We start from the raw sequence: 25,013 nt of genomic DNA, 5'->3' as shown, positions 1-25,013 counted from the left end.
GGATCAGAGTGCTGCGAACTGAAAATGGCTGAGACTCTCTCTTCTGAGCCCCTCAGGTTGAGAGAGAGTAAAAGGGACAGAAAGCCCTCTTTTGGAGCCAGTACACAGCCCCCCAGTTTCACTTATTGGCCAGAGGTAACACCCAGTCTTCTGGGCTCCCCCTCCCAGGACAGATGAGTCTTCTGGTTCTTTAAGGTCAGTTGTCACTAAAAGCCTCTGTCTGCTTTTTGAGGGGTTGTTGCTTGTATTTAGCAGTCCACATTTGCTAATTAAAACCCCAATTGGCGCTCAGCTGAGGTATATTCGCTCCTTGGAGAGTGCTGCTATTTTCTGCCACAGCAGGTTTTGCAGCTAAGCCTGCCATGGGGGGAGGGGCTCTTTGCATGGTTTCACAGCTTTTGCTTACAGATTCTATGCTGTGAACTCAGTCATTCCTCCCAGTCCATGCTGGTGTACAATGTGTGGATAGTCCTGGTTGTCCCCCAGCAGTTATTCCAAATTATTTACTAGTTGTTCCTTGTTGTTTATTAGTTGTTCCAGGGGACTAACTAAATTCCACTCCTCTCTATGCCCCCATCTTGCCCCTCCTCATCCATAAATGTAGTTGTAAACATTGGTAAACTATTTGAATTTAACAAGAAGTAAACCATTTTTTGACATTATTAAAACTATTTGAAGTAAAGACATATATCTACCTAGAACTAAAAGTATATTTTTTGTCTTGAGTTTTAGCTAACAATAGTATTATGACATCATAATTAGAAAGACATTTGCAAAGTAAGCATCCAGGACATGAAGATGCTGTGTAAGGTTTTAGTAATAATTAAAGACATTGGGTACTCAATATTATAATGTTTTGTTTTGCAGAAGTTACTAATAAATGAGATACCTTTTGAGGAATGTTAATAGAGGAAAAAATAAAAAGCCAATTTAATTTGGAATTATGTGTTTTTCCTGCTGCAGTAAACATTGTAAAATAACACATAGAAAACAACAGAATATTGAACTAAAATTCATTACTTTGTAATCAAATACTGTTAGCAAGTGCATAGAAAACACCCCCAAAGATTTGAAGTAAGTAATGAGCTAATTATACTATATTGGAGTTTTATTATGTAGTTGGATCAAAGTATAGATTTAAAAATATTCTCCATTTACAGCATTTGCACTCTAAATATGGAATAGACAAAAAATGATTGACTTTTTTGACCCATAAAGGAAAATTAAATCAGAAAATTTATTCCTGAACTAAGTGACTTATTTTATAAAAACATTGTTCTATTGGAAACCTGTGACGGTATAATCAACAATGGAGTAAGTGCTTTAATTGAAATACACATATATCTATATCTATATCTATATCTATCTATCTATATATATATATAAACACTGTGATTTGAGGTTGTAGGTATATCAACATCTATAGATACAATATACAAGACCTCTAAAACTCAATCTTTACAATGAGATAGAGAATGATAATGAAAATTTTTTAACCTTGTAGAGGTTCTTAAGTTATGGCTAATATTTTAAAAAGTGACAAACTTCAAGATGCATTATGATTATTTTCTTTCCAAAAATAAAAGTGAAGTTCCCGGTTATTTGCAATTGTAAAGTCAGTAATTAGTTACCTTTTATTATGCTGATATCCAAAAGCAAAAAGGAGAAGCAAAAGTACGAATGAATTCCTATTAAAACACAAACAATTAAAACAATGTGGTTGAGAATATTTGAAAAAGAGAAAGTATTCCAGGTACCCCAAACAAAAATAAAGGAGTGGTTATAATCTTAAAAGGGCAATCTGAAAAAATAAACACTAACAAAACAAATAAGACCCCTTATAATACTAAAGGATAACAATTTTCAGTGAAAATACAAACAATATAACATCAGTCTTCATAAGGCAAAAATAAGAGAGAGGATGAAAAAAGTAAAAATATTAAATGGTAAAATATTTTAATTCATTTTTCAGTTTATGATAGATTAAGTTGAAAAACCAGGTAAGGTAAATAATCTAAAGTAAATATAATTAATATATATATTTGGATTCTTTACCATACAAAAAAAAGCTGCTTTTCAATGACCATGGAACGTCACAAAATTTACTTATATATGAGATCACAAAGAAACACTTCTTAAATCTAGATGTAGAAATAATATGGATACATTTATCTAGATACAAAGAAATTTATAAATGACATACAAATCTCTGCTATCTGGAAATTGAAAATTTTGCTTTTCAATAAATATTTGATTAAGGAGGAAACTCAAAACACAATTTTTATCAGGAAAAAAGTTAATGAAATTATTGTCTATTAGATCTTATGAGACACAGTTAAAAGTCCTTAGAAGAAAATTTATATTTGTAAATACACTAAATGAATGAATAAGAAAGAGAATAAAAATAAATCAATTAAGCATTCAACATGGAAAATTAAAAAAAAAAGTCCTATGCATTATAAAAGCAAAGAAAGAAATTTCTCAGGATTAAAAAAAGATGAATAACTGGAAAACAGAAAAGCTGTAGAAATCATAAATACAAAATTTCTTAAATAAAACATATAAAATGAATAATCCATTAAATAAACAAATCAATAAAAAGGGAAAATGTAAAATACAAAATAAATCAGTGGGGAAATAACTATCAACATAGAGGGCACTAAAAATATCATAGATTACTTTTCTCAGACTATTGTAAATAAATTTGAAAATCCAAATGAAATAAATGTTTTTACAGAAATATAATTTTCCAGGAAATATGATTTCCTGAAAAAAAAAAAAATTAAAAAGACCCCAATATGCCAATTACCATAAGAAAAAACAGAAAAAAAAGTTGGCAAAAAGTTATCCTCAAGAAGTTCCAGGTCACAAATGGTTTCATGGGGGTTATTCTGACAATCTTTTAAAGAAAAAAATAATTTCAATTCTAAAGAGTTGATGACTATAGTAACAGAAGGATATCTTCCAAATTATTTTATGTTGCAGGTTTAACATCCTTACCAAAACCCAACAGAGATTGTACCAAAGGAGAAAACCTCCTCCCAAACTCAATTATGAATCTCAGTGCAAATAATTTAGCAAACATAATTCTACAGCACATTAAATAATACTGCATTCTGACCAAGTGTGACCAAGCAGAAAAGTAGCTTGATGAGGGGAAATTGACAAAGCAGATACTAGAAAGCTAAATCCTAACTGGCCGTAGAGAAAGCCCACTGTCGTTTCCGTTTCTAACTCAGAGTTCTCAAAAGGCTTCGGAATTGTGGGTGTGTGATACCTCTGAAAGGAGGGCAAACAAACAGTACCTATTATAAGATAGGGCAGAAGCTATTTAAGAAGCAGTTATACCCCTCTATGTTTCTGGAAGACTGACTTTCTTCCATCCTAACAGAATAATTCTCCCTCTGGAGAGATGAAGACAGGATATCCGGTCTGGGGACACCTGGTAGAGTGGAGGGCAGTGGAACTACATAGGACTGAGTGATGCGGTGCGTGGTGAATGCTGTGATGCCCTGTGCCCCTATCTCTTCTACCATGCACCTCTCAGAGCGCCAGGCATTTATTTTCCAGCCAGGAGATTGGCAAAGTCTTCATCAAGTAATCTGATCAGCCAAAGAGGAAAGACATTAGGTTACCGCCATAAAGCTTCATTGTGCAATGAAACTCAATCCAAAAGCCCATCCATATGCTCAGAGTTTCCAAAGACCTTTTAATTCCTGCCTCTAAAACATGAGAAGACCATTAAGGATATTCAGATGCATGAGAAAAACCTCCAGCATGAAATGTAAATACCAAAACCTAAACAAAGTAAAACAAAACCAACCAAACAAAAAAATTGGAAGAAACATTTTTCAGGGAGAAAAAAGCCAAGAATATTAATATTTTCAGATCGATCAAATATTGCCTCCATAAAACAAGAACAAGCTGCTATTAAAAGGGGAATGTTTAAAGAACAAAAAGAATTCTTAGAAATCAAACACAAGACCACAGAAATGAAAAATGTAGTATAAATATTAGAGGTATGGTGACCTAAAAGAGAATATAGAAAATAAATAAAATAATTCAAGAACATTTTCCAAAAGGTAGGGCAAAATTTTGTAGATTAAAAGGCTCCACCAAGTTCCTACCATAATCGATGAAATTATACCTATGCCAAAGCACATTCTGGGAAATGTTTACTGAGGAAAATAAAAAGAATTTCTTTGTGCTTCCAGGGAGGGGGGAAGATAGGCCATAATATGAATGATCAGAAATCAAAATGATTTTGGGCTTCTCAATCACACTGGACAGTAGCCAGTATTGTCTTAAATGAGTAAATGCTGCCCACATTCCATTAAAATTGCCCACTACCACCACTCCTACTTAACAGTGGTAGAGATAATGGCAAAGAAAGTAGACAAGAGAAAGAAATGAAAGTATAAAAACTGGAAAATGTATATTTGTATCTGCTTGTTATGTAAAATTAACACTTCAAGCACAAACAAGAAACTAATAAAAGTAAACACGTTTAGTCACCCGTTTGAGATACAGGATTAAAATCTCTCATTTCTACAAACTTAAAAACCCTAGAATTATAATTTTTAACCTGCTTAAAATTTCCCAAATAAAGAATTTTAGTAAATGTTAAACCCATTGATTAAATATATAAAAAATGGTACATCTGATACAGTAAAAACCAAGTAGTGGCTTTAAAATTTATGGCTTCAACAAAATGTATTCAGCTTATACAAATAATAATAATAACAACAACAACAACAACAACAACACAGGTTTAGAAGTTGAATTTACCTGTTAGGCAAATGTCATTTTGAGCAATAGGTATCATTGTATACTAAATTTCAGTTTCACACAAAGTCAAATGTATTCATTCACTGCTTATGGAGTAGAGGAATAATAGAATGCATTACAGAACTCATAGGAAATAAATAGTATTAGTATTAGAATTTTTCTGTATAAATTTGGAATTTATATTTTAAGATGTTAAAATGGATATTTCTAAGAGTTTGGTAACGTAGGAAAATACCTCCAGAGATATTCCTCTGTTCTTGTCACTAAATAGTTTGCTTTCGCTCATTTAGGGGGTTTGGTAAAGGTAAGAGGACAATAATCTTTATGACTAGGTAGAAAAAAGTAACCTGTGTGCTTACAATATGGACCTGTTTTCATAAATAATTCAGCTGTATGTTAGCTAAACACTAACCCACAGAAAATATAATCGTCTCATTAAAAAAAAAGAGAGCGAGAGAACAATTAGGAAAGGAATGTTACAAAGGAAGAACAAATCTAATACCACATTCATTAAGAATTGTGCTTGACCCTGAAGACACACAGTTGAATAAAGCAGGTTTCATGTTATAAGGTTCATGTCCTAAAAGGTTTTACTGTAGGATAATTAGTTTATTTTCTTACATGTAAAAGTTTCAGAAATATAAGAGGTGCTTATATATCCGCAAAAAAAAGTAGCTCTTTTGTTTCATAGATATACACATATATGTAGGCTCTTTTTGCAACTTTTCCTTGTAGGCTCAACTTCTCATTCTTCTTGTTTCTTCGTTCCATCACATAATTCTTTGCCTCATTTAGTTAACTCCTACTTCCTCAAGGTCCTCATTCATCCTCTTTGCATGTCACAGACCCACTCTAGTTAAACCATCATTACCTCTCCTCCCTATAGTTTAATTCATCTATTTGCTTTACTGCCAGTTTCTCTTCACAGCAACACACTGCCTAGAATCCAAGAGCTCATTCATTCTTTCCAGAGTCACCTCTGGCTGTTCCTTTGTACATACTCAATCCATCGGGAAACTTACTGTGCTGTGAGCTAAATCAGCAACTGGCTCTTCTGTTCACATGTAAACTTTCTCTGCAGTGCCTTTCCCCACATTCCCAGTTTCTTCCTGACAAAATCACAAGCATCCTTGAATTAATTTCCAGTGCTGTCAATTCCCATGAAGACTTTTCTAACCCCATTCCACCTCCTTTGGGGTGGGATTTTTTCCTTCCTAGAAATATTCCTCCCCTCAATACTTTCAAAATTAACAAACTCAGGACCTTGCAGGGGACACTCTGCAGGCTCTGTTTTATTTTGCGGAAGATGCTGGAGATGGGGTGGGGGGCGGGCAGCTAAAAAGAATACTGAAAGAGACAAATAATACACTATGAAAACATGTCTTGTGAGAAACCCACATATGAGGAGAGTTTTTCTTTTTATTAGTGAGAGATTCTGGCCAGACTTCTGTAATATTTAGACCTAATTCCAAGTGTGCCTTAATTTTGTCCACTAATGCACTCTTTATGCCTTTCTTCTTCCCAGGATGTGACAGTTCCTCACAAGGCTGTTTCTCTCCATCCTATGTATCAGACTAAACTCTATCCTCCTGCTAAGTCCCTGAAGCATCCACAGACCCTCTTACATGCTGACTGTTTTACCCCAGGACCGTTCAGTCATTTGTCCTCCTCACTGAGTGATAAACAGAATTCTCATACCCTGGTCGGTCACCACACATATAATAAGGTGAGAATTCCCTGCTGAAATGGGAACTGTTCTGTGCTGTGAATCTCTTTCATAGATAATTTTTAAAACTTAAATGTGGAGGTAACATATATTAAGTATATGTAAATTTGTTTTAAATACATTGCCTTATGAGAAGGTAATAAATACTCTTGGGAAATCATAAAAATTTATTTTTATTTCAAAGCCATTTCTTGATTTATGTTTCTCATTGTTTCATGTACTAATCCCAAGGTGAAAATACCAAGAAACCTTCCAAAAGCTTACAACATGCCATAATTTCTCCCTTCAGTGTTCTTGATAAGTGTCTTTAAATAACAATGGCTTGATGAGGAGGCACTTATAATTGAAGTCAGTGGCCATAGAAATACTTACAATTCCTTCAGGTATCTATAAAGTAGAAATAACATTTAATTTAAAAAATGTGCCTATATGCCTCATAATAGATGGTAAAGGTATGTGTAAAACATCATGAAATAGTACCTGAAATTAACCTGCGTAAAATAAAATAAATAAAGCAAGTGAAAAAATTATTTATAGTTGGCTTTGGAATGCGGTCATAAATGTTCTATTAAAAGTAAGCAGCCAATATCACATGGTGCTCAAATATATGTTCCCTTTGCATCACCATAAGTCTGTATTAGCTAGTACAAACTATCAGACTCTGAAAATTTCCAAAAAGATTGTCTGGTCAAACTCAATCTGTACCAAATCTTTTTGTGAATTTCATACTCTTGTTTAAAAGCCTTTATTTAAAAAATTCACCATATCTAATGAAACATACCTAAATATTTAGGAACCACTCAAGGCTATATAGCACAGAATGTAGTAAAACAATATTCCTTAGGTAGGTCCTGAAATTTTTTAAGGAAAATGTTCATAAATGCAGTCTAAACACAAACAATAATCTAAGGATTGGACACTACTATCTGAGGAAAATTCACTTTTTATATTAAATAACTCTATTATGACTAAATGATCAATCCTGAATGAAACAATTTTTAAAATACCCATTTTTCTGCCATCAAAATTTTGGGAAAAGTTCAGGATGACATTTTTCTGACCTTTGGTTGTTCTTATTCTTGGTATAGAAAAAAGAAGTATTTCTGGGAAAGTATAATATTTAAGAATGATTTTATATCATTTGAAATTCTTCCTGATTTAATTCTTGTCAACATCTATGGAATCCACTTAGTTATTAGAATTAATTATAATTTTCTTATAAATTATAAAATGTGATCTATGCTTATAATTATTTTCTTATAAATTGCAATCTATGCTAGGATTATGATTGTATTTTGTAGATAACAATTACATTAAGTAGCTCATTGTTTTGATATTTTGGTAGTGGTTCTGAGAGTGTTCAGAAAGAATCGAGTCAGTATTTCATCCATATTTTAGCCTTTGCTTGGCCAGACTGTGAAGGGCAATATATGAAAGCCATCTGAAATTGGGCAACTATTTTCAGTCTACATAGTCTTTGTAATAGATTTTGTGTCTCAGGGTCCAATGTTTGTTGATACTGATCAAAGAGCTGTTCACATCCTTCCCCCACTCCCCAAAGAAGAAGAATATAGTAAGATGCCTTTCCTCGAGGGAAGGTCTCAGTTGCTTAGCCCTTTCTAGTATTCTGAACACCTCTAACTCCAAAGCCCTTTTTTTTATTGTTGTTTTTGTTAGCCCCACCTCCTCTCTGCCAGATTCCTCCCAGCTCCTTTGATGCCTGCTCCTGGTTTATCTGTGCCTGGAGCTTTTATTCAGCAGTGTGAATTTGTTAATTAATTCTGTAAGTGGTGCTGGGTTGGGTCCCCCCTCCTTGCTCCCAGCACAGATTGTTTCCTTTTCCCTCAGGGAACCAGCTCCAAGACAGTCTACCATGCCTGGGGAGAGGGGCGCCAGCCCCCTGGTCAGGAAATTGTACAATTTTGGCTGCAATTTTAGCCATTCCATCTATTCCAGATTGGTGTATGATGCATGACCAGTCACAGACATCCCTGAAGTGGCTGTCCATACAGTTCCTGGCTATTTACCAGCTGCCCTAGAGGAGTAACTGGAGTCCACACCTCACCACTCCACCATCTTGCCCCACCTCCTCTTACTTCCCTATTTAATCCTTAAAAGTAATGTCTTCAGTGGATAAAAGCATGGTGTCTGTACTCAGTCTGTGAGTTCATTTTTTGGCTCCACCTCTTCTAATTGGTGATATTGGGCAAATAATTTAACTTCTGTGTGCCTTCATCGACTTATCTGTAAAATGAAGATGATAAGCACATTTAACTTAACAGTGTGTTAAGAGGATATGATGGTCTAACGTGTAAAGCACTTAGTACAGAACTTGGCACATAACAAGAACTACATAAGAGTTAGATCTTATTATTACTAATGCTTCCTGGATTATCATTTCCATTCCTCTCCGGGATCTTTAGTCTTCTTTCTCCACTGGACCCCTCCCCTTTGTTTGCTGAAACCTAAAAAAACAAAAACAAAAACAAAAAATAAAACCCACTCCCCTTCTCATTTTTCTAGATATTGCTGATACACATCTAGCAATTTAAAGATTTTCTTTCTCTCAAGGTGATAGACATTATCTCCATTCCCTTGCTACAAACTCACTCTTTAACTCATTCTAGAAAGCATTCTGACTTTCAAGATTGCCCTCTTAAAGGTAAACTACTTGTCAGTAAACCCAGCTGAATTTTCTCAGTCCTTCTCTTTTATCCCTCTGTAGAAACTGACACAGTTGATCATTCATTCTTGAATGTCTCTCCTCATTTGTCTTTTGGAATTATAGGTGCATTCCTACTCCCTAACTGCTCCTCCTTTGTTTGCTTTGTGGATACTTCCTCCTCCTCTAACACTTTCTCTGAAATTGCCCCCACTATTTTAGTAGCAATAATTCTCAAATCCACATTTCCAGTTCTGCTTTCTTCACTGAGATCTAGTTTCATACCTTCAGCTGCTTGCTTATCATTTCCTGTAGGATGTCATGTTGTCACCTCAAATTCATCATTCATTTCTCCTCAGAGTAGTTCTGCTCTGGCTTCCCTACGTCTATCATTAATACTACAATTCTCAGTCCTCAAACTCAAAACTTGAGTCATCTATTATGCTTTTTTACCAAGTTGAATGGGTTCTTTTGTTAAATCTGCCGTATTTTTCATCTCACACTACTTTTATTATTAATCTACTTCATTTAAACCACTGTACTTATTTTTCTCCAGGTATGCCTCAGGAATATCTTACTATTCAAATTGTTCATGCATTCTCCCCATAAAAATACCTTCATATTTTCCTGTTTACTTATGCAAACCATTGTCATACTTTAAGAATTAATTTAAATTATTATTCTTCCTCTATGAAGTTTCCCCATGTCTCAAAATTCAAGATGATGTTTTTCTTCTTTTAATTTTTTTAATCCTTGCCTGTGCCATTCATCTGATACATATTATAGGTTATCATGTATTTTTTAGTTGTGCTTGCCTTAGTGTCCTTCTAGGGTGAGACACACTTAATATGACATTTTGCACATCATAGGTATGGCAATAAATGTGTATTAATGATGAGCAAGTCCTAAAATGACCCAAATTATTTACTGGGATTCCAAGATACTTGAATAATTATAGGGTGATTTCTATTTTGGGCAGAAACTAAATCTGAGTCAATTTGTGGACCCGCCAGTACATTTGGAATAATCTCAGTCAGTTGAGGATCTCCCTTTTGTTGAGGGCTGCATCCAATTTCCAGGGGCCTGATGGAGTCCCTTGGCATGGGGAGTATATGTAGGATGCTGAGATGGAGGCAGGGGGCTTCTGGGTTTCTTCTGCTATATATTTGGACTCTGGCATCCACTGAAGTGTCCTCATTCCTGTCTGGTTTCCAGCCATCATTCCATATAATGCATTGCTTGCATCCTTTTTTCATAATCTACAGGACGTGCCATTGATGGCTTTTAGGTCAACTTCTTCCATGCCCCATCACATGTATGGGAAACAATTGTTAACCTGCATTCTGGGAGAAGATAAACTCTGTGAAGCTATCTCAGAACCATCAGCTTAGATTTCCTACATATCCTCCTGCTCTTTTCTGTTCCTGCCCCCTTTGTCATAGGGAACTCCATAGGGCCCAAGAATGGAGGCACAGGCCAACTCTGCTGATGATGTACATTAACATCTAAAAGTCTTGTTTCATACCCTACCCCCCCCTCTTCAGGAATATTTATTCTCTAGATCAGATAACCAGTTTTAGATTCTTATATGTATCTTAGTTTTGGTTTCACTGACATGACTCACTTAACGGTCATTTATTTGAGAGGTGGTTCAGGAAACACCAGTTAGGAGAATGGGGAATTGCGACAAGGAGGAGGTATCTAATAAAGGGTGTGTTATCAGGTAAATTTCCACTCTTGGGTAACAGGAGCTTGATCTTCCTTGAGAACAGTGGGACCCCGTGTAGAATACATAGCTCAGAGTCAGACTATCTGAGGGGGTGGGAGGGACCAAGAGTGTTATATACCAAGTCCTGTTATTCATTAATTGAGGATTGCAACTGTGCCTGGAGGACATGAATCCCCAGAAAGAGCCCTCAGGCCAGAGAAGCAGAAGCAGGCATTTTGAAGTCTGGAGGTTGGCACTACAACATTAAGGGCTTAGATGACACACATGGGTCAGTGATTTGTGTTATATATAGATTATATATATAATATTTATGATCCCAATTTGAAGTCCAGGGTTCTACATATCAAAACCTTAACTGCTTTCTCTATTTATGAGATATTATACCTCACTCAAGGCTATGTTTGTTTTCACACTGCTGAAAGAATAAGGGAACAAGGAAATGTGTGTCTGGGTGTGTGGTGGCGTTATCCTAAAATTTTATCCCATCCCTAGTCATTATGTCATTTTCCCTCAATTTTACAAGGCATTAATTTTTTCTTTTTTTTTTTTAAACTTTTAAGGTAATAAAATACCATGCACAGCACATTGGTTCATGTTTAGGTTAAGACCTGCTAGAGTCCATCTTCTATTTTTGCAAATTCAGTTCATTTAGAAAGATTACTGTTCCTAGGCACCACTATTATGTTGGCATACAAGTCTCAGCTACTTTCTTGGCCTTCAGGTAAGGAAAAGAATATGCATATAAAGTATGTACTAGAAGTTTATTGCTCTCCATAACTTTTACTCCTTTCTCCCTTTTCTGCCTTAGTTCTCCCATTTTTTTTCTCATAATCCCCAAGGTCTATGTTTTTTCAACTCAACACCCAATTCTAATTCTTCTGGCCTACTTTCACATTCCAATTTAACTACTTAGTTTGATACAGTTTTTCCTCTTTTCTTATGCCAACTGCATTTTCTCCCTTTTGTTTACCACAATATACAGGCCATGTCCTGGGGAAGTTCTCTCTTACCCTTTTCACTAAGCCTTCAGATCCAGGATGACTTTTCTGATCTACTGGGAGGAGCAAGGCCAGGATTTCCTAAGTAGGAAGACTCTATTTGCAATGAGGGCTTGGGGAGTTTTACAAGCAAGAATAAGATCTTTATAGACAGGGAGACAGGTTTGAAGCCCCAGGAGAAATTTCACAGCCATCTTGACGGTATCTTCACTTTCAGGTTTCAAAAGATGTATTATTTTGGAGCACAGTTTGTGACTGTGTAGCAATTTTATTTCACATTCAGTTTTCTAAAAATGCATTATTCTTGCACCTTTCTGTGACCATAAACCATTTTATTTCAAGTCTGCTTCTGCCCCTTGAAAGAGGAAAGTATTGCTGATTTCCTTACATATGTATCTATGCAAGGGTGAGTTCTAATGAAGCTTTTCCTAGCAGTTTTAATTTGAATATGTCAGTGCTTATCTTTCGGGCAGCCATTCAAAAAAATTCCTTCCACTAAAGCTTTCACTTCAAGGAACATGAAATCAATTCCACCTATATATATTCTTCCTGCCCCAAATTCCTTCCAGCCCTGACTAATCCCACTCTTAATTGCACAGTCACATGCTCCTATAATTTTTGCTGGAAGTCAGGGAAAGCCTGAGATCTCTTTCTCAGAGAGAAAAATGTATATTCCTGTGTAGAATGATCACATGTCCTGATTTGTCTGAAATATTTTTTTAAAGTACATGAATAGGAGGAGGTATACATTTTAGAAAGAATTTTTTTTCAAAAGCTGTTTGAAAAGAAATATTTTATAGGCCTACTAATGTAATAAACCATTTTAGTCAATAAAAATTATAAAAATTATATGATTTCAGTTATTTTTATTTTCCTCCTCTCATTATCAGAACTGTCCTGGTTTGTTCAGGAACAGGGTCACCCTACATATAATGAAATCAACTTAAGTTCATCTGTATACTCTACTTATAAGTCAACATAAGTTGCCAATATTATTTTATCTATGAATTGTTTTATGCCTAAATTTTAAAAAATAATTCACACTCTTGCTCCAGCTTCCTTACCTATAAAATGGCAACAGAAATTGAATCTCTATCATTAGATTGTTACCAACAAGATCAAGTGATATGTGCAAGTAAAACTTGTACATTCGTACTTAAGTACTGTTTTATATGCTTTACGGCTTGCTACCTATTATTAATAGAGTTTTGGTTCATGAAAGTGAAGAAACAACCCATCTGCATAACAAGTAGGACATTATTTTCACTTAAAATGCCTTTTTCTCTTTGATTGCAACCTATTTATTCATTCCTTCAATACTTTCAAATTAATTCACTTATTAATTCCTTTAATTCCCATTTCTCACTCCAATTTCTTTTCTACCCTTAGGCAACTATTCTAGGATATCTTTTTGTTTGTATATTTTCTTTCAAAACTTGCACTGTTATTTTGTATCCATGTTTTAATTTACATAAATGCTTTTGTTCCACATACTTCACTCTTTCTCTGTTTCCTTCTCTTTTCTAGTAGGACCTTGGATTTGGTTCCAGTACTCTAGCTCAGGAACCAAACTGAGCTGACTACCTCAGAATTATTTGGGGAGCTTTAGAAAAATGCAAATCATGAGCCCCACTTAAGATCTATGATCTTAGAACTTCCAGAGTCCACTGGACTCCATGATCTCCAGGTTTTTACCTTATCAAAAATTCTCTTGCCTTTTAAATTCTCTAATGATTCAGCAAGGAAATGAACTTCATTATGAAAAAGGAAAACTATTTATACCCATAAGTTTATAGATGCTTGATTATAATAGATTTTTTTTTTTTCCTCATAAAACCCCTTATAAGCAAAAGGAAACACAACTGAGAAATAGAGGATTTATTAGCTTAGGTCACAGAATTTGTTTTTTCATTAGAGGAAGTTATAATATGTTGGTTGAGTTCTTAATCAAAATTGTCCCCATGTGGTTGTAACATTTACAAACGGGCTTGAGTATTTACACATCCAGATTCATGGAATTTTTGAATCACAAAGTACATAGTTTCTTTTTCCTGTGTACTACTTTATTATAAGTCATTTCTCTTTGAAAAAAATATCATAGCTGCCAAAATGTACTTTCTTATGATTTACTTTTTATGAAATTAAAGTACCTTTATTATAAAAAGAGATTTAAAAAATATAACAATCCTTTATATTAGAATTATGTTTTTGCTGAGAAAGCTGAAGCATTTTACTTGAAGTATGTTTTATCTTTATGATATGTCAGCAGAATGTTTACTGATCAGTTTTTATTAGTAGCTCTTGAGATTGTAGATTAAGAATAAAGAGGAAATATAACTTGTCTGCAATGAAAAACTGGGAGGAGTGAGCAAAATGAAGGTGTTTTCAGTCCAACTCCATCCATTATGTCTCTCTTTTCTATGTAAAGGATTACTCCACTTATAATAAGCTAAGGCTGGGTTATCTATTAGAATAGTGAGGAAAGCTACCTAGCAAAATTGGTTATGAATGAGAATTACACAGTTAGGGAATATGGAGAGGGGGAAAAAAATAGGAAATAGGTAGCCAATTCCTTTGGGGAGCTGGGCTTTATTCTCTTTTGTTTTGATACCAGAGAGTATTAGGTGTTGGCACTCCTACTCTGGAGCCTCCCTTGAGATTTCCTGGTGGCGTGGTACTGTGTGAGTAAGACAGGAGGACTGAGGAAGGAAAGAAACCTCCAGGTCCAGGATGGGTGGGTACGAAGGCCCCTCCACAACCTGGCTTTAGCCTGCTTCCTTTCCTACCGTGTTGACTTTCCTCATTCACTTTTTTTTGCTCAGTTTTTTTCTCTTATTTATTTTCTAATTACTGCATTTTTAAAGTTAATATTGTTACCAGTATTGAATGCATCTTAGTTATCATTGCATTACCACTCAGATAATTGACTCTATTTCTATAGAACTCCAATAAACTAATTAAAGTATTAAAATACTAGGCATATTTCCAAACATGAGTTAATTTTTTTATTTGCTCCTCTGAAAGCAATTTTCTTTTTTGAAGTTTCTTCTGATATTTTAGCGGAAATCAGTCAACAGAAGTTAAAGCAGATTATGTCTTAGCTGGGAAAGTGACAATATAAAGTAATTCTAACTTTCACCTATTGCTTCAAAGGCGGAGGAGGCTTTGAAATAATTTGTTTTTCTAATGTAAGCTGTAAATATTTAGATCTAACAGTGTGAAAAATCTTTTATGGATATATTTCAAGAACAAAGCAATACCCCTTTGGGATAAGCAGCTTACAGCTGTCATAGCTTCAAAATGAGAACAAAAACACTAAGTGACTTGGCTCAAGGTTACCAACACTTTGTCTAATTAAATACCTATATTCTCTGTTACTAATAACAAATAGCTTACACTTTGCTACTCTTTTCTTCCAGCATGAAATCTAAGAGCCCTGGAGCCTGGAAGTTGACAATTTTTATTCATTTCACAAAGATTCATTGGCTATGCATAAGTTGCTCAACAAAGTGTTCTGAGCAGGCACTGGAAGACAAGCACCCCTAAAAAAAGGAACAGCCTTCTCTAAGTACTTGTTTTCTACATGGGAAGGGCAGAAATTAAACAAATAGGGAGAAAATTTATTACTTTATGATTACTGTGACAACTACCATGCAGAAAATACTCAGGCAGTACATATAACAGAGGTCCTGATCCATTGTGATGACTCAGGAAAGACTTAATGAAGAAAGGTTGCTTGATCTAAGATCTGAAAAGAAGCGAAGGTTGAGGACGGGCTGGGCATTCCGGTCAGTGGGAACAGCATGGGGGAAGGTTTCAAGGCAGGGAGAAAAGGAAAAGAGCAAGCTTGAGAAAATGAAAGCAGGCCAGAGAATTGAAGGTGCAATTGGTATCAGGAACTACACTGTGAAATGAGCAAGAAATAAAACTGTTAGACAGCTTCCACATTGTTGAGCTTAACAGGTTATCTGAACTGGGCAGAAAAAAACAGGGAAAAAGTTGAGGGTCCCTCAAATTTTGTAAGAAAGAAACTAATATCTAGAAAAGTTGAAAATAAAATGACACTTTACAGAGAGTATTTTATTTAAATTTCAAGAGGATCATTTAAAGTAGGTTTTATTCCCTTTATTTTACATATTAATGGAGGCTCAGAAAACTTAAATAACTTGTTCAAGATTCCACAGAATCAGCTCAAAAGCTGGTGCTCAGACTAACTTTACTGAAGAGATCAAAATAATCAATGAAACATAATCATCAACTTCACAGCCACCATGACCCTGGATTCACAGGCTTCCATATGATCCCATACACTGCCAGTTATTCAGGACTAGAACAAGCTACTGAGGCTGTTCACCTTCCTTCAGTTGACAGATGAGGAAACTGAAGGCTAAAGATGCAGAGTGATGCACCCAGGGTTCCAGCTTGAGTTACTGGCTGAGCCTGGGTTTATCATGAACCATATAATGCTTCTCACATTTCATCTTCATGTCACTGGACAAACGTGGTGGGTTCTTTGCCTGATGCACTCAAATGACCAATTCCTGAGACACCAGGCTTTCAAAGAGAGGAAGAGTTTATTGCTAGATGAGAAGCAAATCAGATGGCCTATCAGCCCCAAAATCTGTCTCCTCTAAGGAGTTCAAGGTTTTTATAGATTCAAATGAGGGGAAATGGAGTAATTACCATTTCTATAGCAAGTATAGGCAGAATCAATGCAGAAATGGAATTGTTACTATTTCAATAATAAATATAAGCAGAACTGAGGGGAGATGGAGTTATTACCATCTCAATAGCAAGTATAAGCAGAAAGGAGGGGACCCACACTCCAATGTTCTTTTAGCAGCCACAGTTCCAAAGGTTAATGGTAAGAGAATCACTGTATATATACAATTAACACAGTGATTAAAATATACTGAAGCTGTAACCGAGAAGTTAGGATTTAAGGGATGATTATGATTACAAAATCATTATATAAAAATTCCTTTTTACTTTCTGGTATATCAGAGTAGACAGAGGGAAATACTTGAAATCTCTAAAGTGTAATCCAGCTGCCTTGATCTCTGATAATGATTGCACAGCCTTTATCTTGTGCCCTTGTGATTGTAAAAACCTTGGACTAACCTTCACTTGTACCCATTTTATCTGTTTTTTTCGACTTTAGAGTCATATGATCACTGAAGTCAGCCCCTAATGTTTGTTAATGAAGGGCTTTGGATCAGCCCAGAACTAACCCACCCCAAGTCCAAAGTTATCTTGGTAACTGAAGCTGGATCTAAACAAAATGGCCTGCCCTGATATGCCCAGTAGCTTAGACTTTAACCACAACTCACCTATACCTCATTATAATACATTATAAAAATCACTCCCATCATCATGTTAAGGCCACCTGTTTCTTACACAGGTTCTCTGACTAAGCATGTAATCAATATGCACATGCTCAATAATTAAATCACCTCTAATTACATCATCTGGGACTCTTGTGCTCATTATCCTAAAACCTGCCCATCTTTTGATACTATAAACTATAAGAATTACTGCAGTTCAAGGAGACAGATTTTGGGCCAATAGGCCATCTCCTCTCCTGCTTGTGCCTAGTAATAAACTCTTTCTCTCTTTGAAACCCCAGTGTCTTAAGAATTGGTCATTTGAGCACATCTGGCAAAGAATCTACCACCTTGGTCCGGTAACAAGGCAGTCACATTTATTGAAAGATGTCATCTTGAATCTTGGAGTCAGAATTTCTTTCTATCCTCCTTGTTAATAATGTTTGCTATATTCCAACTGTAAACATAATTAGAAATCCTTCTGTGTGAATAAACCAAGGTAATTTATTTCTGATCAATTCTAAAACTTTTCTAACAACTTTCAGAGATAATGGGAATTGCATAACAATTATGATGCTGTAGGAGAGAAAAACTTTGAGGTGGATGGAATAGGAAAAGAACTTTATCAAACTCCAAGTGGGTTTTTAGTGTTTTGAGATTTTTCAGGAAACCAAAGCATGGGCACTATTTGCATGTGCCAAATTATTTTCAAGATGGATGAATGAGTGTAATATGTTTGAAAAAAACATTCTGTTCAAAATGGCTGGGTGCAGATTAATTGGACTTTTAACGTTAAAAATGGATGCCAATAAGCAAGTATTTTAAGAGAAACTTCTGCAAAATGAAGTATCAATTATATTTAGTTTCTCTACTAGATTCTCCACTAGAGGGCAAGAAGAGCATTCAACACGTTAGATGACTTACTGACAGGCTGGCATTTGAATCCAGGCATGTTTCAGGTTATCTAATTACCAGTCATCGTTCTTAAAATGGATTTAATATAGTCATAAACAATTGGCTTTTAAATTTCTTCCAGGAAACTGAGAACAATCAATTTCTTATTCATAATTCCATTTTTTTTTTTCTTACTTAATCTTAGTGACAAAGACATCTATCTGTTCCTGAGCTCATTTTTAAGAGTGGTATTGAATATATAATACCTGGCTAGAATTTTTCATTGAAATGCTTTTAACAAAATGGTTTTAAAAATTAAGAAATTGCTAATTGGAAAGAGATGTGTGATAAGAGATGAGTTAGATGACATTTTTAGAGAGGAAGAGTATACTTTGAGAAAGAGGATTTTTAAAGCTCTTGTAAAATAACGTGCTGGCTTGGAATTTACTGACTATGCTTGTATTTTATTGGAACTAGAGAAAACAAGCTATCATCAATTTGCATCTGTTCAGATGTGGGCACCAAGAAAAAAAAAGCTCCTTGTATTTCCTAGTACCCTGCTGCCGCCTCCCTCTTCTTATTGCTTGATATCTTAGATCAGGTTCTTTAGAAGCAGAGTCTGAAACAGGTTCAGTTGTTCCTGATTTATTGAGGGCTAGCTCTGCAGAAAATATCCTGTAGGGGAGGGAGTGAATCCTGATGCGGAAGGGCAAAAAGTTAAGCAAATGTGGTCTCCAGTAAGGCTAGTCTTGGGCTAACTCCCATGGAGAGGGCTCTGAAGCATAAATGGCAAAGTTCTCCACCCTTGAAGCAAAGGGGCTCTTTGATATCCCTTATCAGTCAGTCATTGGCTGAGGGCTAGGGTTGAGGTGTGAGTGGAATTCAGGGATAAGAGGCAATTCTTAGCTAAGGGCAATGCTGTGTGTAAAGGAGCAGCTGTGAGCACCCGCTTTGCATTATCTCTGAAATACAAGGAAGGTTGATGAAACCATTTTATCATTGCAAAGTGAGTCTTTAAAACATGTCTTTTGTTTATCCTTGGGCAGAGTTGCTGATCTACCCTTCTTACCCTTTTAAAAATGTCTCTTCTATTAGGTTGAAACACAGGAAATTGCCCTTATTCAATAATTCTTGACCAATAAAAACATTGATTTTATCAATTTCATATAGTTCAAGTGAATTGTTTGTCTTATTGTTTTAATTTATTTTTTAATTCTTTTACTTACTCCATTGCAACAACAGCCGTATATACCATGTGGTATCACACAGTCAGGGAGTCTCTTACTCTGAAACTTCATGGAGACATTTCTCTACCTTGCTTCTTCTTGCTTAACATGACCACATTTTACTCCTTTCTCTAAAGCATAATTGATACAGAGCAAATGCAGGATTCTCTGCCTGATGCTCATAACAGCCAATCTATGACACCTGGGTTTCAAAGAGAGCAAGAGTTTAATGCTAGGCATGAAGCAGGAGATCAGATGGCCGAATCTGTCTCCCTGAGTCTAAGAAGTTCAGGGTTTTTATGGATTCAAACAAGGGGGATAGAGTTGTTACCATTACAATAGTAAGTATACACAGGGCTGAGACTAGACCAGAATAACCATTATAATAGTAAGTATAAGCAAGGCTGAGATCAGGCTAAAATGACTGTTATAATAGTGAGTATAAACAAGAGTGAGACTAGTTGAGTGTTAGGTTTTTTGATCGGGAAGAAAAGATACTAAAACTTACTTATAGGAGCTTTGTTATGAAGCCATGAGCAGGCGGACTGAAGCCTAAGAAAATGGCGATAGCCCAGAGCAAGGGAAATAGTAAGGCTTATATGGGAAGGTTGGCGGTAAGTTCTTTGTCTAGGGATGGGGAGCTGGCAGGCAGTTTCTCAGTGGCTACTTTGGGGAAGGGGGAAGCGGGGTAGTTAGCAGGTTTTCACTGGCTGGTTTGAGAACAGGAAAGTTTAAAATTTTAAATGTTATCGCAAACTTGCAGGATTCCCAAGGGCGGGGGTCGGTGGCTCACCTCGGACGTGCAGAATTTCTAAGGGCGGGGGAGGAGGGGGGACTGCCTAACATTGAGTTTCAGTAATTTCAGGTATTCCACCTATTCTACATATAGAAAGAAAAAGACATCTATATAATGATTCAGTAATCATAATCATTTTTAAATTCTTAATTTCTAGGTTATGTAAACACAGAATTCTTACAGATTGCTAAATTTTTTGTTTACCTAAGTGTGGCTGATCACAGCATAAATCAGACATTTCATTTAAAGCCACTAAATAATGATCCCCATTTGCCCTCCTACAGACCACATAGTCCATATCTTGTATGAATCACATGAAAATCTCTTTTGGGAAAGAAAACAGTTGGGCCCTTCCTCAGGTTGTATGTAAATATTTATTTGACTCCTATTGGGCACTCATTTTCATAACTCTTTTGAAGTCATTCTTGACTCTAAAAGCATTAGAGGGCAACTACTGGAAAATCGTAATACTTTGAGGCTATATTATTAGGTGTTTATGTTTATGAGGGACATATCTTCTTGTTCATTGATTTTTTTTTTTACCTGTATATAATATCTTTTTTGCCCCTATAAAAGTTTTTTGAAATTCCCTTTTTAAGATAAGATTTTTTTCTAGCATTATTTTAGTTCATATTGGACTTATAAATCTTTTTCCTCCTTTTATTTTCAACCTTTATAAGTCTTCTTGTTGGCTTGTGTCTCTTTTGACCACACATTTTTAAATTTTGATCTTTTTTCCCTTTAGAATCTTTTTGAATGTATATGAGTATCTCATTTACATGAGTTTATCTGCATATTATTTCACATTTTCCATTATTGTAATTTCTTATCTCTTCTTTCCTGTTTTCCATTGGAAAGATGTGGTTTTTTTTTACTGGCTTAAAATTTATGTATTCTGTTTTTGTTGTTATGGTAACCCTTAACTAAGGGACCCCTATTGATATCTACATCATCCCCTGGTAAGGTCCATTTGGCCCCTTCCATTACCTCTGATTGTGTTGATGTCCAACTCTAGATTTTTATTTCTGGAATGTTGTAGTTAAAATTTCTCTTTATTTTCTCTTCTGTTTTTTTTAGGGCAATAACATATTTAAACAGGGAGTTTTATTATCTTTCCCTATATCTCTTGCAGCATTTTTCTGTATTTGTTTCTTTTCTTATTTGAGTACTTGATCCAAGAAAGTTCTCAATGTGGGTCTTTATTAGGCAAGTATTCTAAGGCCTTGTATATCTTGGAATATATTTTACATATCGACATTTGGATGACAATTTAACCATTTATAAAATTCTAGATCTTAAAAATCTTAGAGAAAGTTGGTAGTATCATGAGCATTTTTATCATACTTTTTAAAAGAACTTACCCTTTTGAATGGCTAAAACATACTAACATTGTAGAGTTTTTCTGTGGGGTTCTTAGCAGTTAGTAAATATCCCACATGATTTATGGTATGAAATTTGAGTGAAGAACTATCATGGCTGTTACCACATGGTTCTAACAGGAGCATAGCAGTTCCTTGGATATGCTAGGAGGAAAAGAAGATAGATCTCCAAAAGGGAGTTCTTAGATGACAGCAAGACTCTGGAAAGCAAGGCTGAGTGAGAATCCCTTAAGACCTTCCACAATCTAAGACCACATCTTTACAGTCCCTGTCAGGACCATGCAGTTAGGGCAAGAGTGGGGGATGGGAAATACTATGTGTCCTGATCATTTACAAGAATATAACTGTGATGGCAAGAGTATTAGGGAGAGCTTACATCATTCCTGAAATTTATTTTGAAAAATTCATAAGGAGATGTATGGATGGAGGAAAGGGGCCCATTCCAGGAAAATGAGGCTGGTTGGCGTAATACAAGAGGCAGCCTTCTAGTTAACTGAAGACATACAGTCCTGGTTCATCTGTCTATTTGCCTTTCACATACCCGATCCCTCTTCAACACCATCCACAATTGCCCAGGATGCTGCCGGGGCGAGATGGGAGGGTGTGGTGGTAGCAGAGAGCAGAGTGGAGTCCTTAGGTCTCCAGAGAGGGGGTGGGTCCTCCTCTTTAGAAACACTTTTCCAAATCCTACCCATTAACATACTCACAAATTCTGGGATACGTTTCCTCCAACTTGGAAATAACTGGTTTCTCTTTAGGAAGAGCTGGGATAGCACTAAGGCTGGGGCAGGAATTAGAAATATTTATGAGGTGGAGAGTCTTAATACTGAGCTATTCATTTTCTAATTATATGTCATTGGAATAATATTGCTAATAATCCTTAATATCTGTTGAAGAGAAAGAACAGGAGGAAAATAAACTTCTGCTGACAGGATCTTTTGTGAAGAAATGGAGACATTTAATTTATGATTGTACTAGAGTAGTATGATATTGAAAATAATTGAAAATGATGTTTTGCCTGTGGTACTAAGCAATTGATTGTGCCCTTAAAGGATAAAAGAAAGGAAAATAACAACAAATATGCTTCCTTGTCGATTCCAATTCCAGTTTCTGGAATTTATTTTGAGACCTAAAATGGTGTTGGAATATAGATTTTGCTCCATTTTCCTTACAGCCTGGAAGCTGTGCACTGGAAAAGTGAAGGTGTGGGTAATCCCGCCTAAGGAAGTCGTTTTCTACTTGAGAAAGAAAGAGCTCAAGATGAAAAATGTGAACAAATACAAGGATGTGTATTTGTTTTCAAAACAGGCTGAACATATAGCAGAGAAGAAAAAAAAAATTCCATTACTGTCCTTTAGAAAGTGGTTTTAGGGGGAGGGGATTCTAAAATGTTCCAAGTCTCTGCCCCCTGGTGTGGAACAGGAAAAGACTAAGAATAAAAATAGCATGAAGTGGGGATTTTTCAACCATAATCTCAAAAGACCTGTTACAGAGATCAGAGCAGAAAATTCCTTAGTGTTTTCTGGTATCCTTAGAACTCAAACTCCAATATAAAGATATTAGTGATCAGCATTCAACACCGAGTGTTCTGTGGACTTATAAAACAATTAACATGTACCAAATTTCAACTGAGCACATGATAATATTTGGCAGAAGGGAAAGTTGTGAAATTTGGCAGTGTATATAAAAGTTCCTATTAGCAGGATTCTATGGAGAGTTCATTCTAACCATTGCCATAGACATAAATCCTACCTCTGTTTCTGCTCAGAACAGGAGATTCTAAATGCAAAGAATTGTTTTTCTGAGACAACACTCATTTATCAATCAATAGATTTTTGCTTAAGCATCACAGAACCATTGAATTATACAAGTAGAAAGAGAATTGGAACTCAATTAGTTAGGGCCCAGATTTTAAAGATGAGGAAAATGAGGCCTAGAGAGAAAGTGATATTCCCAAGGACACAAAGGGAGTTCATTCCATAGTCAAATGTATAAACCCTTGGCATCACCAAAAATAGATATTGTACTTTTAAATTCTAAAAATAAATATTTACACAACTGATTTTTTCTGTAATATATAAATATATTTATATATTAGGGTAATGCAGATTAAATTTTTAAGACATATGGACAATTGTCTTTTTGATAGGGAGTGGCATGTTTCTGACTATCATTGAAAGTGGCTTTTACCTCATAGCACATATCATGAGCTATCCTCACTAAGGAGAAACTCAAAACTGCCCTTGTTTTGTTCCAAGGCATGGAATCTTGAACAATAAAATCAATCAACTAGTGTTTGGTGCCCAACTGCTAGGATAAAATAGGCCCTGTCCTCAAGCACCTTGCAGACTTTTTGGAAAATAAAATTAACATATATTTTAGTGTCCATTCACTTGATTATTATCCATTCATTTGATAAGCATTCAAAGGGCTTACTCTTTGAATGGAGATCATGCATGCAAAATACCTGCATAGTAATTTTTGAGTCTCAGATCCTGCCAATCTCGGTCTCATTCAGTCATCCACCCAGTCTGGATTTTCTCACTCTCTTCCAATCAGCCATACTCTTGAGTAGTTTCTTAATAGCTACTTAATAGCTACTACTTCCATATGAGCTCTACAAACTCCTTATCCCTATTAGGAGACATCCTTCAGATTTCAGCCTCTTGGGAAAATATTTCTTCATCCTTCCAGGCTAGGTCAGATTTATATGTGATGAACCTCATAGCACTCTGTAGTTTTATTCCCTAGCATATTATTTCATATTGTTGTCTATATATTCCTGATACATAGTTAATATCTGTCTCTCCCACTAGACCATAGTCTCCAAGGGTGGAGACAATATCTGTTTACTAACATCCAGTAAAGTACCTAGCACATTTGTATGTACTTAATTGAAAAAAAATCTGTGCTAAAATACTTAATTATGCAAGCTACAGTACAGCTTAGTTGATTAGGATATTTTGAATATAGTTTGTTTCAGTTGTGAATAGACGAATATTTGAAAAACATGAATTCCATCAATTCATATAAAAATGTCAACTATATCCTTACTACTCAACATGTGATAGCATCAGCATCATAGCTAGCACAGGTTGAAATGCCTGTTTGAAATGCAGAATTTTAGACCTCTCTCCAGATTTGCTGGGCCAGAATCTGAAAGTTATAAGATTTTCCAGTGTGCTTCCTGTGCACTGGGCTTTGTTGTGAATCAGGGATTGCAAACTCAAAATGCTTTGTTTAGCCAGAAAGGTCACTGGAACGAGTGAAACAAGTCAGATACATATGTGATAATGATAATAGGTGCTATGATGTCAGATGACTTCTGACTCTTGGACTCCCCACAGTAGAATGGTGGAGACTGTGCTGACATGGAGATCTTTAGGTTCATCTTAAATGAGCAGGCTGGTATTCAGATGTGTCTTCCACAGTGGCTGCACCATTTTATGTTCCCACCAGCAATGAATAAATGTGTGTTCCTATTTCCCCAC

The 25,013-nt window shown here is 35.5% G+C and overlaps 1 protein-coding gene across 1 annotated transcript in view; it reads left to right on the top strand.

Annotated features, from left to right (window-relative positions):
• The window catches only part of LOC119539691 (muscular LMNA interacting protein), a 159,160-nt gene that overhangs the window by 102,480 nt on the left and 31,667 nt on the right, over window positions 1–25,013 (top strand). Inside the window, exon 12 of the mRNA XM_037843397.1 lies at window positions 6,314–6,514. Coding sequence (XP_037699325.1) covers window positions 6,314–6,514 — 201 coding nt within the window. The remainder of the gene's footprint in view (window positions 1–6,313; window positions 6,515–25,013) is intronic.

The sequence above is a fragment of the Choloepus didactylus genome, chromosome 7, assembly GCF_015220235.1.
Source record: "Choloepus didactylus isolate mChoDid1 chromosome 7, mChoDid1.pri, whole genome shotgun sequence".
Lineage (NCBI taxonomy): Eukaryota > Metazoa > Chordata > Mammalia > Pilosa > Megalonychidae > Choloepus > Choloepus didactylus.
Note: the sequence above shows the minus strand (reverse complement) of the source record. Positions and strands in the feature narration are given on the sequence as shown.